Source organism: Olea europaea, chromosome 15 (genome assembly GCF_002742605.1).
Source record: "Olea europaea var. sylvestris chromosome 15, O_europaea_v1, whole genome shotgun sequence".
In the NCBI taxonomy this organism is placed as follows: Eukaryota; Viridiplantae; Streptophyta; class Magnoliopsida; order Lamiales; family Oleaceae; genus Olea; species Olea europaea.
This window is the reverse complement of record NC_036251.1, coordinates 20,556,403-20,575,810: the sequence shown is the minus strand read 5'-3', so window position 1 is coordinate 20,575,810 and position 19,408 is coordinate 20,556,403. Positions and strand designations below refer to the sequence as shown.

Genomic DNA, 19,408 nt, shown 5'->3' with positions numbered 1-19,408 from the left:
CACTGCCATCAAATCTCAGGTACTTACAGATTTCATCGTTGATTTTGCACCTAACTCGCAGGTTTTGGCCTAAAGAGAACTTCTCTACTTGACGGATAGACCGACAACGGGGATATAGACGCTCCAGGTAGACGGGTCGAGCAACATCAATAGCACAGGACTTGCATTGTCTTAACATCACTGAAACGAGATCAAATAGAGCAGGCTATTAGGTGTGAATTCAAGGCAACCACTAACGAGGTAGAGTACGAAGCACTCATTGCTGGACTGGTCTTAGCAAAAGAGATTGGAATCACCCGATTACATGTCTGCAGTGATTCTCAGCTCATTGTAAACCAAATACAGGGCGCATTCCTTGCCAAAGACACAAAGATGACGTCCTACCTAGAGTTGGTCAAGTGGCTCTATAAAGAGTTTGATGAGTTCCATATCACTCAAGTCCCATGAACTGAAAACATCCAAGCAGATACACTAGCCAGCCTCGGAGCAACTCCGAATACGTAACAAAATAAGGTAATCAAGGTAGTTTACTTGCAATGGCCAGTAATTCGAAAATTCGACGAGAACAATAGTATTAATTCATTCGAGGAACAATCTTGGATGAAAATGATCATCAATTAACTCCAAAATGATGAGTTACCACCATACAAGAATGAAGCTCGATGAACTAAGGCTAAGGCTGCAAGATTTTGCATTATAGACGGTAAGCTGTATAGGAGATCATTCTCTAGACCTGTCTCCGTTGCATCAGCAACGCAGAGGTCAAATATATCTTGGCTGAACTTCACGAAGGGGAGTGTGGGTACTATTGGCCAACAATGCAGACGGACTATGTTTTTTTACGTCAAAAAATGTGACAGATGCCAACAATTCGCCAATGTCTCCCACCTTTCACCAGAATGGCTCAACCCCGTTCTTTTGCCTTGGCCATTCATGAAATAGGGGATGGACATTATTGGAAAACTCCCCGCTGCTCTAGGACAACGAGTTTTCGTACTAGCAGTCACAGACTATTTCACAAAATGGATTGAAGCCGAGGCACTCTCAAAGGTATGTGATCATGAAGTTATCCAATTTATCTGGAATAATGTGATGTACAGGTTTGGAGTCCCAAAGGAAATAGTCACAGACAATGGGACACAGTTTATAAGCATTGGGTTTCAAGATTTCTGTAAAGAGTGGAACATCAAGCTAAACTTCTCAACTCCATGATATCCCCAAGCCAACAGTCAGGCCGAATCTTCCAATAAGACTATCATGACCACATTAAAGAAAAGACTATCTAAGGCAAAGGAAAATGGGTAGACGAGTTGCCTGGTGTCCTTTGGTCCTATCGCACCACCGTTCGAAAACCCACTGGTGAAACACCCTTCTCGTTGTCTTACGACATGGAAACGGTCATACCAGTAGAAAGAGACACTCCAGCATTTCGGTATGAATGGACAAATGATGAGCAGAATCAAGTCGAATTGTGCCATGAGTTAGATTTGGCAGATGAACGAAGAGAAAGAGCTTTGATTCGTACGGTTGCATATCAACAAAAAATTGCACAACATTTCAACATGCAGGTGAGAACTAGAACCCTCAAAGAAGGTGAGTGGGTATTGCGAAGAGTATTTCAAAACACCAAGGAAGCTGGTGTCGAAAAGCTTGCAGCAAATTGGGAAGGGCCGTACCTGATCACTAAGGTTGTCGGGCGTGGAGCCTATAAGCTACTCACCCGAGATGGTAGAGATATCACCAATAGTTGGAATGCTATCCACCTCCGCAAATATTATTTCTAAGTCTTCTAAACTCTTCTTTTTTATTTGGTACTTTTATTTTCATTTGAAATCCATTCTAACTTAAGCATCGGAGAGCCGATGGCAAAAATGCCATCAACAATCCTAACCTTCTCTGCTTTTAGGAGAATCGACGATAAAATGTCAAGCTGGAGCGCCATCCACCCCCACAAATATTATTCTTAAGTCTTCTAAACCCTTATTTTTTATTAGGTATTTTTAGTTTCATTTGAAATCCGTACTGACTTAAGCATCGGAGAGCCGATGGCCAAAATGTCATTCAGTCCTAACCTTCTCTACTTTTAGGAGAATCAACGAGAAAATGTCAGACTGGAATGCCATCCGACCAGCCAAATATTATTTCTAAGTCTTCTCAACCCTTCCTTTTTACTTAGTATTTTTATCTTCATTCAGAATCCATACTAACTTAAGCATCGGAGAGCCGATGGCATTTTAACCCTCTTTGCTCTCAGGAGATTCACCAAAGGGAGAAAATCCTTGAATTTGGGGAAGAAAATCCCATGTAGGTATCAAAAGCTATTTTGGAGTCAAGAGAGATAAACATATAAATTCCCTGAAGTCATTTGGATGAAAAAGACCACACAGTTGCCTTCAAACCGTCCAGATGATGAAGAACACACAATTGTTGGACAAGGATAGCATTACCCTAACCATGAGACCGATCCAAACAAAGACTCAACTGTCTCCAGAGCAGCTAATAAAATTACCTACTAAATTAAACGGACTCGTCTGATCGAGTCCTTTCTATAAGTACTTTGATGAGTCTGCTTTATCTTTTATGATGAGAAAGCAAGTCCAATTTTCGTTCCAATATTATGGTCTATTACAAATAAAATTTTACGTTCAATACTTCATGAGTTTTTGGCAGTTAGGCACATAACTCCAATAAGTCTACAAATTATATAGTTTGGAAAGACATGAGTTCAAACACGACTCATACAAATATTGACACATAAGCTTGAAAGAAAATAATAGCCGAAAAGCACATTTGGAAAATGTGCTTCCAAAGGCACCTAGACCTTCCCATCATCGGTATTCCCGATTCCATCGCTGGATGAAGCCCCAACTTCGGGCTGCTCCTCTAATGTATTCGACAGACCAAGCTACTGGCACAATTTTGCATAATCGGCAATAGCTTTATCCACGTCCCAACTAAGTGCCTACCTTTCCTGTAATCATTCATAAGAAAGGCCAGGGTGGCTATCTCGACCTCCAACTGGCAGCCCTCCAAACGATCTTCCAGAGAAGTGATCTAATCCCCTGAAGATTTCTTCGAGTTTGCAAGTTCCTCCTCCAATGCAAGCTTCTCGCGAACCACCTCGGCTAGCTCATAGCCAAATCAGTTCTTGCTTCTCTATCCTCAAACTTTCATTTTCCCACGCAATGAAGTATTTGCATCCTGCAATGAGCGCACCTTCCTAGCTAGCCTAACGGCTTCATTCTTCTAAAAAATGGCCCCTTGTAGTACCTCGAATCAATGGAATAAGTTTATGTTAACCAATTGGGTTATCCATAAATAAGTATATAAAAATATTATACTTGGAAAGCCTGAGCCATCATGTTTTCGGCTGCCTTAACTAGACCAAGTTGTTCATGGCGCACTCAATCTTCGGGGAATAAAATCCCTCACCAAGTGCCACCACCCCAGGGTTAGAAAATGCGGATGAGTCTGATGGGAAGGTAAGCAGGATCGAGTCATCGTCTGCCAACAATGGCCCCAGTCGACCGTGTTTTCAAATCGACAGGGAAGGAACATCATGCAGCTCCGTCTGGCTGGAAAGACCATCGAACGAAACTTGGGTGTCAGCTAGTACCGTATGAGGAGAAACCTTTTTAGACTTCTCCTTCGCCTTTCTCCTTTCCAAAGCATTAAGCGAAGATCCTACCACTCTTAACATAATTTGATCTGCAATCTCACGTTCGGTTGAGTTAAGTGGACTAGTCATAGGAAGGTTACTGTCGAAAATTTCCATACCTCTCTTTGCCATTACAATAAGGATCTTATATCTTTGAAAATTGGAAGAAATACCTCTTAGTTCGGTCGAAATGTGCTCCCACAAGCTGCTTGAAGAAAGGACTTTTGGAGACAAAAGGAATTGGCAATCTCTCTGATCCTTAGGTATCGCTAAGATTTTGGAAATGCCCTCCTTTACGAACAATCCTTCGACTGGTCGTGTGTTGATATGAAGACCTGCAAGAAAAGGAAATAAGAACCTCAAATCAGTAAAGTGTATTGAAAGTAAATGATCTACAAAACTTATCACGGGTCCATGCCGAAGGGAAATCATAACTCTCCGACCAAACCATGTCACCTGATGCAAGGAAATAAGCCCCTTTCCAACTATCAATCGATCAACATTTTTCCTTGCATTTAAGGAAAAACAACATTTCTCACCGTCGTGTTCCTGATAAAGTAGCCATGAAGTAGCTCTGGCATGCCGAACGAGATATCATACCGCTCGATTAAGACCTGAAGTGCTAAAAGTAATCTCCAAGAGTTAGGTATAAGTTGGCAGGGTAAAATCCCGAAATACTCTATACCATCGTAACCGCGTGGGGAATCGAAAATCGAAAGAAATCTTTAAATGGCAACTCATAGAAAAAAACCCAACCTAGGACATTCCACGAAATCCTTTCATGCAGTCATGATAGACGAAGTTTAACTGATGCAAGAATATCATAGACATCTCGAATTCTTAACAAGTAATTTTTCTTCAGCTTGCTGGGTATGTTCTTATTAAACATGATATCACTTTCGCTTGGATAGCTCTGCTCATATGAATCATATCCAGGTTGGTCATCATCACACCTTGGATCAGACAGACCACTACTGATACCAACGTTCTCTAGATCAATCTCATGAGAGGAATGAATCCCCGAATCGCCTACAAACCCCACCAATGTTAGCCCGTCTGAACAATCCGAACCCACATAATCATCCAGCCACGAGTTTTCACCCGGATTGTCAGACTTATTTATATCACCAGTCGGCCATGTTTCGGCCAAAATTTCGTACGGAGCGTCAGAAAAATCACTCCAATCCACTGTTCATCAAAAAAAACTTTTCACTAGCAACTTCACTTCGCAACGAATCAAACTCCAGAAACACCAAATCAAAACATACTCAACCACCAAAGAACTTGGAAAAATGATTAAAGAACACTCAAAGAACATTCAAAAACAAGAACTTGAATAATAGAAAAGAAAAACTCACCAGAATCTCAGAAGCTTCTTGAATAGAACTCAGGTCACTTGAAAAATGAGGACATGAGGCCTTAAATTATAGAAGTTGTCATTCTAAACGAGATGAGTATATGAGTTCATAAATGTGATCAGAACCATCAACAGAATACACTCACCAAACCTTGCAAATGAACATGAGGCTTTCTGACTAATTTGCCGTGTAGAACGCTCATACTATGTAACCAGAGAAATATATTTTCTTCCAAATGGGCACGTCGATCTTTTGGGCCAGTAAACCAAGACACAAATATGGCATGGTCGAGATAGATCAAATAACTTTTCCTTTTGTGTAGATATATTCACCACTTGAAATGGCAAAATAAGCAATGTGTATGACATGATCCATATGAATTAATGATCTTCTTTTTCAAACGGATGCACCGATCAATCTAACTAAAAAATCAAAGGGTGTGTACCACACGGCCCAGACGGACTCGATTAAAAAAAATACAAAACAAAAAAAAAAATTTAATTATTTCTCCAAAACCAGCCGTCATTTTGTCGAGTGGTATGTGACTTGTGTCCATGGGTGCAAGTTGTTGCATGCATGCAACAAGTGCCACTAAATTAATCTCACCACACGGCTTCCATTCCGCATAGTTTTCGAGTCGTGCTCCAAGCCGTGTGGTGATCCTTACCATTCCGCATAGTTTTCGAGTCATGCAGACATTATAATATTTTATATATAATATTATTATATAATGAATATAAATTATTGATGTTCATCACATGGGCCACGTAATAAATTTTTAGAAAAATTTATCGCTTGGCCTCCGAGCCATATGAGAGCTATTGAGTCGTGCCAAACAAGAAAAATAACCGACTTGCAAGCTAAAAAATCGCATGGTTGGACAAGAGACTAGAAATCTCCATGACATTTTTAATGACTAGATGATTCTAATACACCATCATGCAATTAAATAATCCACCCTATGATCCGAATTCGCTCTCAATCAAGGGTCCGATTAACCCTGGACCCAAATTACTCTTCCATTCAAGTAGAACTCGTATAAAACAGTGGGGAGGACAAATTGTAGTGGAAAAAATTAATTTACTAGTTCAAAGTGGCTTAAACCATAGAACAGGGTCCACAGACGATTCGATCGTGTCATCATCGGCCCAATTCATTATAACAATCGACCCGAATACACAGTCTAAGACCCACAAATCTCTAATAATCTATCTTCCAAATAGATCACGTTACGATCTATCTAGATCTGGTGAGAGTTATCTGCAAACGGATCTGATATCTCAACTGAATAGATCGAATTAGATTTGGCTCCAACCAACTATGAAATCTCGAAGAATCCCCGCCAATCCCTCCAAACGATTATCCCACTCCTATAAATTCAGCAGTCTGTCGAGCATTCAAGTATGGGAATCCACTAGACTCTAATTCATTTCTTCTTTCTTCCATCCGACATTTATCAAACTTTCAATGAGATTTATTGACTTGACCGTCAGAGGGTCTTCGGCCGACACCACACCGGTGTCCTTTTAAGATCTTTTAACAGTCATTTTCCTTTGTTTTATTTTTCTTGAGTTCAATAGAATTGTTGCTGGCCTACTTGATCTGATTTCTTGGTTGTAGAATCTACATAAGACTGAAAGTTCTTATGATGGCTCTTCGAGAGCTAATGCCATGGGCAATGTAGACAACTCCAACAAATACAAAAAAAAAAAAAGGAAAGCCTCTTTGCCCTAAAAAGGATCGAGGAAAGTTCAAAAATAAGTCCAAGAGACCTTCCTATATTTTTGGAAAACTGAGATACTATGCCAGGGATTGTAGATACAAGAACAACAAAAGAATGAAGGACTAGTGAATTCCATTGATGAGATTATTGCTATGGTAAGTGAAATCAATGCATTCCAAGGCAAAGCTCCGGGCTGGTAGTATGAGACCTGTGCTACAATCCGTGTTTGTTAGGATAAGTTTCTTTTCAAAATTTATAATGACCTTGAAGAAGGTCAAGAAATCCAAATGGAAAACGAAGGAAGATCAAAAGTGACTGGCAGAGGAAATATGGAACTCATTTTTCACTTCGAGAAAGAAAATCACTTTGACAAATGTTCTTCATGTATCATAAATGAATAGAAACCTAGTAAGTGGAATTCTTTTGGGAAAACCAGGAATAAAGTCTGTTTTTGAATTCGAGAAACTTGTATTAACATATAATGGTCAAATTATATACTTTTAAGGATGATTCTAATAAAAATAAATCATTTGCCTATGTTGTTGATTCTAATGATTTATTTCATGGTAGATTAGCACACATAAGAGTTAATACTATGAAAAGAATGATTAAATATGGATTAATACAATGTGAAATTGATAACTTAGAAAAATGTGAAACATGTGTTAAATAAAAAATGATTAAAAAGACATTTCATAATGTAGTAAGATTAACAAATTTATTTGAATTTGTTCATTCTGATAAATGTGAATTGAATAACATGCTAACTAGATAGGTAATAGATATTTTATTACTTTCTATAAAGATGAAGCATTTAGCACCTTTAAGACATACAAAGTTGAAGTTGAAAATCAATTAGGAAGAAAATTAAAAACTCTAAGAAGTGATGGAGGTTGAAAATACTTCTCTAACGAATTCAACATGCTTGTTGACAAAAATGAAATAATATATCAATGCTCTGCACCACGAACACCAAAATAATATGGTCTAGCAGAAAGAAAAATAGAACATTCCTAGAGATGATAAATGCCATGTTATTGAATTCTGAACTAATTTTTATTTTATGAGGTGAAACCTTACTTAGTGTATGTCATATAGTAAATAAGATTCCTATGAAAATGAATAAGATTTTCCCATATAAGATATGAAAATGTAGGAAACCAAATATCAATTATTTCAAAGTATGGGAATGTCTTGCTTATTGTAAGAAAACGGATCTCAAGAGAACCAAGTTAGGTCCTAGAGGTATCAAATATGTCTTTGTAGGATATGCTTTTAATAGCAAAGCCTATAGGTTATTAAACTTTGAATCGGATGTTGTAATAGAATCAAGGGACCTGGAATTCTTCTAGAATGTATTAGTAGCAAGAAAATATCAAAATAATGAAGTTATTCCGAATTCTAGAGAGCTACAAGAAGAGACATCTACTAGAAATGTTGAAAGTGAACATCGAAGAAGTAAGAAATCAGAAAAGATAAGGGTCTAGGATCTGATGAGATAGATTCCCAATTTATTTCCTTTTATTTAGTAGAAGGAGATAGGAAAGATGTTGTAAGAATAGTACATTTTATTCTTCAAGTGGAAAGTGATTCTAAAACTTATAAAGAAGCACTGTCACCTAGAGATTGTATATTCTGGAAAGAGGCAATTAATAATGAAATGGATTCTATTATTTGAAACAATACTTGGGAAATTGTCGATCTACCAAAAAGTTCTAAAGTTATTGGTTGCAATTGTGTATTTAGAAAGAAATACAATTCAGATGAACACTTAATACCTATAAAGCTAGATTATTAGCTAAGGGGTATCATCAAAATGAAAGAATATATTACTTTGACACATATGCACCTGTGGCTAGGATAACCTCGATAAGGATCTTGTTTGCACTAGCATCTATCTATGATTTACATGTTCATCAAATGGATGTCAAGACGACATTCCTAAATGAAGATCTCAAAGAGGAGGTCTGTATAAAACAACCAAAAGGGTTTATTTTTTCAGAAAATAAACGTAAAGTATTCAAATTAATCAAATCCTTATATGGATTAAAACATGCCTCTAAAAAGTGGCATGATAAATTTAACTCTAAAATAATGTTAAATGGTTTTAATTACAATTTGATAGATAGATGCCTTTACACTAAAGTAAATGATAGCGTAACTACTATGATCATAAAATGATCAAAGATGAGATCTATGATCATGAAATGGTAATATCAGAGGATCCACAATAGAGATATGGTCAGACGGATAGAAGGAAAGCTTTGATGCCAAGTCAGAGTGCCCCAAGCCTCCACGATCATGACACAACTACTAATAAATCGAGTTAAATCTTGTGAACCAATGGATATCACATGATGGATGGTTGAATCGGTATTCGAGTGAGGTGAGGGCCTCGTCCGTAGTGAGCTACTCTAGGTACCACCAGGTGTATGACCATGATACCGCCAAACTCATGGGTATTAAATTAGCAATGGAGACATCATAGCAGTGGTCCCTAACATAAGACAATTAGAGAGAGGGTCATTGCCACGCGATTTATGCAACGTGATTTTTAAATCGCAAGTGTATGGTGTCAAGTTTTGTAATATAGTAAAGAAGTTAGAATGTCGAACCCACAAGGATTGATATTCGAATCAATTGAGTACTATAATTATTTTAGCTTTCCCTTTATTTAAACGTATTTTTATGCTAAATTAAAATTAAATAGGATGAACGATGCAAGTAAACGAGGGCAAATTATGAAATTTCTTATCAAATTACGAATGCTTAGGGAATGATTTCACCGTACATTCGACAATATTATTTAACCGTATAACTATTTCTATCAATTTTTCCAAAATTTATAGGCAGGAACACTAAAGTGATTCTATTTCCCTCTCTCGAGTGCCAAATAAAAGCTATTTTTATATATTAATTCCAATATCTCTATTTCGAATTAAAAATATAAAAATTATCAAGCACGTGGTAATTAATTAAACAAGCCTCAAAGATTCGGACTTTCTCTCGAAACCTACGAAATCTAGGTTATGTTGTCTTAGATCACGCCTAAATTTGCCTCTTTCGATCGCCAAAATTTAGAACATCAAATTAGTCAATTAGTGGCCAGTTAATTGAAAGCATTGCGCACAAACAACATAAATAGATAAAAAGGAAAGATCAATTGAAATAATTATAACGGAATCCAAACATGTCTCAAGTAGGCTATATCATCCCTAAAATAATTGTTTAGTTCATAATTGAGAAAATTGACATGAATAAATTAATAAGAAAGAACATAGAGAAGAAAAGGAATAGAAAAACTCGTTTTTGCCGCTCGATTTATTCTTCCATTGTTGCCAAATTCTCTCAATTAACTTCCTCTTCTTTAATTGTATTGACCAGCCGTGGGTTTTGTCTCCAGATTTTTGCAATTGGCCGGCTAAACTCTTCTTTCGGAATAGAAAAACTCGTTTTTGCCGCTCGATTTCTTCTTCCATTGTTGCCAAATTCTCTCAATTAACTTCCTCTTCTTTAATTGTATTGGCCAGCCGTGGGTTTGTCTCCAGATTTTTGCAATTGGCTAGCTAAACTCCTCTTTCCAGTCACGTGTTCTTGCCGGCTGCTTCCAGTTTTCCTTGCTCGTTTCCCCCCTCTTAATTAGGTCTTTTAGGTAGTATTTATAGTCTCCTCAAGTGTTGGACGATTTTGGGTTGGAATGGGCCGAGAAAGAAATCCAAAAATATCAAAATACGTTCCCTGCATAGGCAGTGCCACGGCACTGCCCTTACTGTCAAATTCAGCTTCATGGGCGCCCGGTTCGGGTGGAAAATTCCTTCTGCGCGTCATTTAGTATTTTTAGCATAACTTTCTCATCCGATGTCCAATTAAGGTGATTCAAAGCTCGTTAGAAAGATAACTCAAAGGGGTACAAATTTTCTTCAGATATTATTCTCCAATTCGATCGTTTTCTACGTCAAAAATGAGTCTCAATATGAGGCTAAAATTTCGGAGCACAACTTTTCGGTTGGAAATTGATTTGTGATCATAATTTGACTAAAATTTGATCCCTTTAACATCTTTTTTTCATCCAATTGACTCCTAGCATGCTCGGATCTTCATTGCGAGATTCAACACAACTTTTCAATATTTGCGCTTTAGTCCTCGAACTTTGGATCTCTTAGATCTCTTACAATTTAGCAATTTTCTCCAATTTCGTCAACTTTTGCTTATTTCTTTCAAGTTCATCAACCTACATCACAACATCAAAACACACAATAAAAAGTTCTAAAACACTCTCAAGAGTAACAAAATAACAACTTGGTAGCATTAATATTATGAATGTAGAGCACACATCAGTCATAATGACCTACTCTCAATGAATATGCCCTTCTCAACTTCAAAATTAATAACCATGCAAAAATTTGACCCTTCTAAGACATGGGCAAAGCCCAATTAATTCAGTTGTCAAGGATAATACTTGAGATAAAAACCCATTTTTGGAGGTCTTTATATGGGTAGACACTCTATGAATGCTAGCAAAATTTTTGCTCAAAAGGCCAAGGATTCTTGATTACTAGCTACTTAGTACAAGGATAGAAGCCAATGAAAAATAAAATATTCAAAAATATATGCTTCGTGGATAAGTACAGGAAAGGTGTCCCACTATGATGCCTTAATAATTCGAACCAACATAGCAAATACTGGAATGAGGACGGTATTGGTCAAAATAAAAACTCGATCAATGTTATCTCAAGTCTACTTGAACCAAATAGAGGTAGACCATCTGTTGACCCCAATTTTGAACCAACTATATGGATTTTCTAGAGAAGATATCATGCAGAGTGGAAAGATAACATTATCTGCCATCATAGGGATCGTGCCCAAGACTGTTCCAATATTTCTGAATTACATGTCAGCTACAATATAGTTCTTGAGAGGCCAATGATGAAAGTAGGGCTGCGCAAAACTCTTGAACTGAAATGAGCCGAATGATTCTTCTTAAATAAAATACCTAAATGGGTATTTGAATCGAGAACTAATCCACTCGATTTGATTCTCGCTTATAGATTAATAACCGAAAAATAGAATAAAAATCGAATCTCCCTAATTTTTTTAATTTATTTATTTTAATAAACAAAATAATTTTATTCTTTCTAAATAAATTTGCTAACTAGTTAATTTAGCCCAAATCAAAAAATACGATTTTTCCTATTTCTAATTTTCAATCCAAGCACAACTTAATCAAATTGACACAAGTTTTACCCAAATATGTTATTCTATCGTAATGTCGTTTATATCATTTTGGGAAAATCAAATTGAAGCTCGAGAGCACCTCTCTTAATTATTGTAAGCTCGTTATCTTTTTCTTTATGTGATTTTAATAATCAAATCTATGAATAACTCAGCAAAGAGGGATGCAAAATACATAAGATAGTACTACGTTATTTTATAAGAGCTAAGATTGAATATGTCATTGCTTGAATTAATGTAGTTTTAAATATTAAAAAAAATTGATTATAGTATAGAACCTGATAATCGATTGGAACCGAAATCGAACGGTTTCATAATTTAATTTGGACCCGACTCTTACACTTACTAAATACCCGAAAATTTCAGGTCCTGTTTGATTCTTGAATCATACCAGACCATGCCCAGCCTTAGATGAAAGATTTGAAAGTCATTATCTCTATAGTGAACATAGACATGAAGTTCTCTACTGATGTTGTAGTGTCAATTGTGAAAGGGGATCAAAGAGGGTCCTGTGAATATTAGCTAAATTATATTCGCGAATCCATTCCTTGGCATGAAGGAAATGGTATCATGATGGTAGACATCAAAATGGGTAAAGCAGTGATGGCTGTGGCACTTATAGTCGATGCAGAGATAGTGAATATAGAGTAAAATATCATGAATGACCCTGATCGCTGAGCCATCGAGTCAAAATTGCAAGCCTCTTTGGTCGAGAAGATCATAAATTTACATGTTAGCTTAGATAGCACTAAAGTACTCCAAGTCAAGAATGACTTGAATGAGGAAATGAGAAAGAAATTGGAAAAGTTTCTGAAAAGGGACTTAGATTTTTTGCATGAAGGTAGAAAGATAATGTAGGGAGGAAAATTCTATATGTACATAACCTTTGCCAGAATTTTGTATAGAATGCTGATCTGGCGATAATTTGAATTCAAAAAAATGTCACTTGGTCAAAATGTCATCTGACACTTTTCTAGCAATTATTAATTTTAAAAACATATTCACTCACACACACTGCACACAAGACTTGTCTCTCTCTCCTCTCCATCTCTCTCTAATAATTCAAAACTCTCTGACTAACCGATTAAGATGTCTTCCAGATCACCGGTATAGATGCCCAACGAACAAATCTAGGAGAACAGGGAAGACGACAGCATCACAAATTCGGCCAACGAAGTTTTTGCTCTTTGTCCTGCACTCGATATAGTCTGCGCGATGATGTCCTTCAAATTGTCGGCAAAGATTGCGAACGAACAAATCTAGGAGAACGGGAAAGACAACGGCATTCGGTCGACATAGTTTCATAATTTGCTTCAAAACCTTCAGGTTAAGAACTTCAAATCTGTATTCCATTTTTATTTTGATTTTGATATTTAGGGTTTAGGGCAATATAGTGATCTGAATGTAGATCTGTTGAAATATTAAGAACCCGATGTTTTTATATCTGAGAAATTGGATTTTTCTGTATGCCCAATTCTCATTCTAGAAATTGAGGGATTTATTTCAACGTTGTACATGCACAATCTGCATATGTGAAGTTCGATTTACAGTTAAATTGATGGGGTTGTTGATGGTGAAATGCATGCGTTGAGAAAGATACCGTGTATTTTTTTCCCATTTCATTACAGTTCAGCTTGTAGAGTGGAAAAATTGCAATGTTATTCATCCTGTCAATTTATGATGAACTAGTAGTTTTTTGTAAATGAATCGATATTGTTGATGGCTAGGAAGAACAGAGGAATTTGTCATTCTTGCCGGGGGCAAGACACATGATGCCGGAATGCCCCAAAAAGAAGAGATGCCTAAACTGTGGAGATGGGTTCGTTAGATGGTTGGAGGTAGAAAAAAATTCCAAGAATCAAGGGAAGTTGTTCCATTCCTGGACTCACGACTGTGGGTTCTTCAAGTTTTGTAACGTTTCACCCGATGAAGAGTATCCATTGCAAGGTGAATCAAGTGGCACAACTAAAGGAAGTGAATCGGTCCATGAGTTGTCCCGTTTATTGAAAGTATGCACAAAAATAACTGAGGAGCGAGATGTAGATATTTCACTTAACATAACCATGCGCAAGGAAAAATGTGTTTCGGATGATTTAATCTGAAGTCTATGTAATTGGATGATTTCAACTTCTTTAGCTTTAAGTTTGTTTTACGAGTATTTGGATGATTTTGACTTCGTTGGCTTTAAGTTTGATTTACTTGTATTTGGATGATTTTGAATTCAACATCTAATTGCCGCTTATTGATCCCATATCTATTGGCTTTGAATTGGTTAGTGAAAGTTGTTGCCTCTTGCGTATATTTGAATAAAGCAAAGTTGTTGTGTACTTGTGAGTTGGCTCTTGTTAATGTTAATCATTTTTCATGCATATGCTCGTCTGCTACCTAAACATCAAGGTAGCCCAAGAATTCTTTCTCTTAAATAATATACGAACACCGTGTTTTTTTATTTTATTTGTGGGCTTAATTTCTATTCAAACAAGCATGTTTATAATTAATTTCTTGAAGTCCCTTTATCATATCGAGAATGAATCAAGTACTTAGAAAAGTAACGTTATCAAACTACTAAATATTGACAGATTCTTGTAAAACAAGCTTAAATTTGCAAAAACACAACACAATATTTGTTGACTTTCCCAGATTAAGATTACAAATATAATTCAAAAACTACAAACAACGATTACTGCAATGCTTTTATAGCCAACAGCCACATTGAGAAAATTTTATAATACAAAAAACCATTTGCATCAAGGTAATATAATTGATTGAGATCTCTTCAATCAAAACCCACATTCTTGAAAACATTTCCAGTGACAGCCAAAAAATCTACATTACAAGTAATTATCATAAGCCAATTGTATAACAACAAGAATGCAACTGCTCAAACAAGAAGCTAATAGCTCAGAGAAAATAACTTACTCATATCAAAAGATTTCCGACCACTTGATTCTTTCTCAATCATCAAAGCAAACTGCAAAATAAGAAAGAAAATTACTAAGACTTTCTAACCATGTGCTAGCAATGGAAACCTAAAAAAATGGAACCCGTTTCTTGATTCCTTGACTTTCAATTCAAATTTTCCACCAGAAAAATTCAAGTTCTCATCTTTTACCTGAAATTCAAGAACTTTAGAAATTTCTTCCTCGAAAAAGCATCGGCTATCACTTTGTCAATTTCTTGAAGTTCCTTTATCATATTGAAAATGAATCAAGTAATTAGAAGTTCGAATATAAACAAGTCAATAATCAGACATGATGTAAACTTTCTCTTCGGGAAAAAATAAATAAAATAAAATAGTAGGATTCAAAGCAGTAAACATTGCACAAATCTTGAGAATAGAGGATAAGTGATTCAATAGAAAATACAACAATTTGCAGTGATATGTAACAAGTCAAGCCAAACATAATTAATTCACAACTGCAAACACTAAAGGTTGCAATATAACATAAACACTGGGTATTCAACTTATGAATTACACCCTTGAACCAAAATCCCCTACGCTTTCCTGCATGCCAAAATGTTGGGAAGGAAGGTTCCTACAAATGGAATTAGAAACATCATTTACAAACAAGTTAATTGGGAACTTAGCAATGTTTGTATGCATAAATCTGGTCCGAACAGTTACCTGGTCATTGGTTGGAGGTGATGTATCATCGTTTAGCTGTCTTTTCGATGTACTTGAGTTCGATGCCACCTACAAAACATGGGAAGAAACAGTATGATTCAATGTGTAGAACTACTGAACAAATGAGAAGAAAATAATAAAAGGCATGAAGTTTTTATACCTTACGATAACATCTTTTTGTCTTTGAATTACTTTCTAGATGTCCCTTTCAACAAAGTTCTTTTGGAATTCCCTTGCTCTTCGTATATTTCGGGTCAAAGATGATTCCGCTACCACTCTTTCCTAATTCATCAAAGCTTTGGGAGCTCATCATTGTAGGATTCAACGTCGATACCTCTACTATTTGGAATTCAATCTACTCCATAACTCTTTCGGATCAAGATTGGTCATGTGCTACCAAGTCCGCTAACTTTGTAAATGCACTGCACAATTCCTCATATCTAACCTTGTCCGGAGTACTAATCCAACCGTCGTAGTTGATCAGAAACCTTGTGTATGGTCTGTTGACATCTTTCCTCCATCTACGTAATATGTACTTCTCGGGAACTAATTTCACCTGATTCCGGATCAAAACTGCAATCACATGCTTGCAAACTATTCCTCTGAACTCAAATAAGTGACAACTGCACTTGAAATCACACTCATCCTTACGCAGCCCCAGTTTAAAAGTACATGTCTTCATACAGTCATTCAAAATAATGTCTTCACGTACATCATTTATAGTATGCATGTACGAATCATGAGCGCATAGTACTTCGCAATATACCTTTCTGGTGAACTGCTCCTGGAATTCCTTGAACTTTGCGATTGTGTAAACCGATTGGAATTTTTTCTCCATTTCGCACCTTGTCGCACATGGGACTATTTTTGAAAATGATCTAAAGTCGTCTTAAAACTCTTTCTCAACTTTACATCGCAACATACGCTCATACTGCTTTAGGGATGTTTTCGAATGAACATACCCATCGAAAAATGCGTTAAAACCCTCACTCCGCTGTGTGGTTGACATACCCGTCCAAAATGAAGATTTCAAATAACATGGCACCCATTGACTTCTTTCATTGTACAGACCCGCTAACCAAGCATGCTTGTGTAAATCATAATCTTTGAGCATCTTGTTCCAACCTTGCTCAAATTCCTCACAATTGTGGACGTCATACACCAAACAATGCAAAACATGAAGAATAGAAGCTTTATGTCTATGCCCACTAAATTTTACAGATAACTTTTTCATTATATGCCACAAATACCATTTATGTTTTGTGTTCGAAAACATGATTTCAATTGCATTTTGCATAACACGGTCTTGATCTGTAACAATTCCATGTAGGGCTTGATCATGCATACATTGAAGCCACGTCTTGAATAGCCATACGAAAGTCCTTGTATCCTCTTTGAGAGCAAACCACATCCTAGAAGATTTGATTGTCCATGATGGTTTAACCCAGCAAATGGAGCAAACGGCATTTCGTACTTATTAGTTAAGTACATGGTGTCAAATGTGATTACATCACCAAATTCCTTACACGCTTGCCCACACCTATTATCTGCCCAAAATATGTTCCGCAGTCAAGCTTCCTCATCCAAGTCTATACTAAAATAGAAGCTAGGACTAGTTGCTTGCATCTTGGAAAAATATGCTTGTATTGCAACTGCGTCTCCTTTACCAAGTTTCAAACGTCGGACTTTGTCAATGAAATTTCTACAATCTTTCTCAACGCATGCAATCTTGTCATATCCACCACTTCAACTATGGCAGAGTTAAAACTCTTGTGCAATGGTATTCTAGCAATGTCGTTAATTTCAAGCTGCATTTTCACGTGTGCACTAATATGGCGATTACGTCGATATAGCCTTGATTTGGATGGGCTTGTTCTGTGATTATGTTCTAAGTGGACAGTGTTAATACGCCATCCCCCAGTAAGTTCAGAACATGCTGTCAATCTTGCTTTACACCAAGTTTGCATGGTTGGCTGAGGCTTCAAAACTATAGTTGTACCACTTGTTCGACGGCCTTCCTGACTACATGTAAAGGTTACATAACAAACAACTCCGTCTTCACCCTTCTTCGAATTCCTTTTTCGCACAGGAAAGCCAATTTGGTAAGTATAGTGCTTATAAAATTCAAAAACCTCATTCTCATATTTAAATTTCATTCCAACAGTGGGTTCAATAATTTTCTTTTCTTCACCTATGCCACTATCATTCAGATTGTCATCTTCGGATGAAGGAATTTGCACATAACCTACATTGACGAGAAGCAGGTAATTAATAGTTGTGTTCACACAAAATCATTCAAATATAGATGATTGTAATTGGGCAAGGCAAAAGTTGGGTCCATTAACAACTAACTGTTTTTCAGTAAAAAAATTATTTCTACTGCACTAAGAAATGATTTTTTCCTCTTACACTTCAGCTTAAAAATTGGGACTTTCACAACATTTTTCTGGATAAGAGCAATAATAGTTCAGTTGACAGCCCCCTCCCGGGTATGAGTATTTATCTTATTCAAGGAAGACATCCCATACATAGTTGAGCTTCCAGCCCCACTCCCAGGTAAAGTAGATTTCTAGTTAATAATATGAGAACCATTACATGCTGGTAGTATATTTCAAGGTTAGTAATAAATATTACCCATGCTGTCGTCGAGGTTGAGGTTGTCGGCCTGGAAGTCGTCGGCTTCAATTTCATCTCTGATCGTAGAATATGGAGATAATAGCCTCCTGTCGTCGCCAATGTCAAAGATGCCTGCGTCGCTGTCGTCGTCCAATGGGTTCAAGCATGACTTCATTTTTACTGTAGACGGCTAAGTTTTTGGTCATCTTCGATTTCGGAGTTGGAAGGTAAAGGAAATGGATTTGGGGATATGGATTTCGGGGGGAAATTTAGGCACCACTCCTTTTTCTTTCTTTCTGTTTTTTTTTTTTTTTTTTGGCACTGTTCCTGTTTTTATTTCCTTCCTTTTAGCCGAGATTTTGACAATTCAAAACTTTGCCACGTTAGCAAGTTGTAAAGAATTCGATAGACAAGGGAGTACTTGTAGCATTCTCCATGTAGGGCTTGACCTGATGGTAACGTGCAGTTCCTAGAAAATTGATCCTAAATTTTGTCCCTTACAAGCAAAAGATAAGATCAACCTAGAGAGGTATGCAGCCTTAAAAGAAGATGTTAACAAGTTCATATCAAATCGATTTAATCTAGAAGCACATTATTCGAGTTGAGTGGCAAATCTAGTCCTCGTTTGGAAGCTCAACAAGAAGTGGCAAATATGCATTGACTTCTAGGTTCTAACCAAGGTCTGCTCGATTTGGGGAATCCGATGGAGTCCAATCAAGATGACCTTGGTTCGAATATCATGGCCTAGATACGATGCTTGTCACGTTAAAGGACAAATCTCATGTCGAATGTAGATGAAAATAAAGAATCAACACTGGAGTTACTTTTTTTAACAATGCTAACTTTTTAAGATGGACTTACGAATCTTAATATAGTGTTAGCGCTCATTAAATTCAAACGAGTAATTTGATCTAATTAAGACCCAAAACAAGTACACCGATTCCTCTTTAGAGCTCATTACATACAAGGACTTGAATTATTCCTCTTAATAAAATTGATATTTTAAGATGAAACCTCAAGTTTTAGTATGATTTTAGAGTACATTAGTCTCAAACGAGCAATTTGATATAACTACAATTCAAAATGAACTTGAATTTCAAGATTGTTCTCAAACGAGCTACCTATTATAGGGGACATATTATGAGATAAATAGATGAAATAATTAACTAACATATTATTAGAATCCAAAGACCTCT

At 36.6% G+C, this 19,408-nt stretch overlaps 1 protein-coding gene and 2 long non-coding RNA genes across 3 annotated transcripts; 1 reads left to right on the top strand and 2 right to left on the bottom strand.

The window, feature by feature from the left end:
- Window positions 1–12,985: 12,985 nt before the first annotated feature.
- Window positions 12,986–14,184, top strand: LOC111411032. The gene is made up of 2 exons (XR_002705812.1): window positions 12,986–13,297; window positions 13,699–14,184. It is a non-coding gene; the product is annotated as an uncharacterized LOC111411032 (long non-coding RNA).
- A 383-nt stretch (window positions 14,185–14,567) lies between these two features.
- Window positions 14,568–15,153, bottom strand: LOC111410425. The gene is made up of 2 exons (XR_002705685.1): window positions 15,084–15,153; window positions 14,568–14,942 (listed from the first exon to the last, which is right to left on the bottom strand). It is a non-coding gene; the product is annotated as an uncharacterized LOC111410425 (long non-coding RNA).
- A 286-nt stretch (window positions 15,154–15,439) lies between these two features.
- Window positions 15,440–18,477, bottom strand: LOC111410424 (protein FAR1-RELATED SEQUENCE 5-like). Its single transcript, XM_023040740.1, has 4 exons — window positions 18,231–18,477; window positions 15,762–17,841; window positions 15,597–15,665; window positions 15,440–15,507 (listed from the first exon to the last, which is right to left on the bottom strand). Exons 1-2 carry the CDS (start codon window positions 18,385–18,387, stop codon window positions 17,270–17,272), a joined length of 729 nt encoding a protein of 242 aa, XP_022896508.1. The 5' UTR covers window positions 18,388–18,477; the 3' UTR covers window positions 15,440–15,507; window positions 15,597–15,665; window positions 15,762–17,269.
- Window positions 18,478–19,408: the final 931 nt, after the last annotated feature.

Coding starts and splice junctions, on each gene's coding strand:
- LOC111410424 (XM_023040740.1), bottom strand. CDS start 18,387: ATGAAGTCATGCTTGAACCCATTGGACGACGACAGCGACGCAGGCATC. Junction 17,842..18,230: donor CAACCTCGACGACAGCATGG/GTAATATTTATT, acceptor TCGTCAATGTAG/GTTATGTGCAAATTCCTTCA.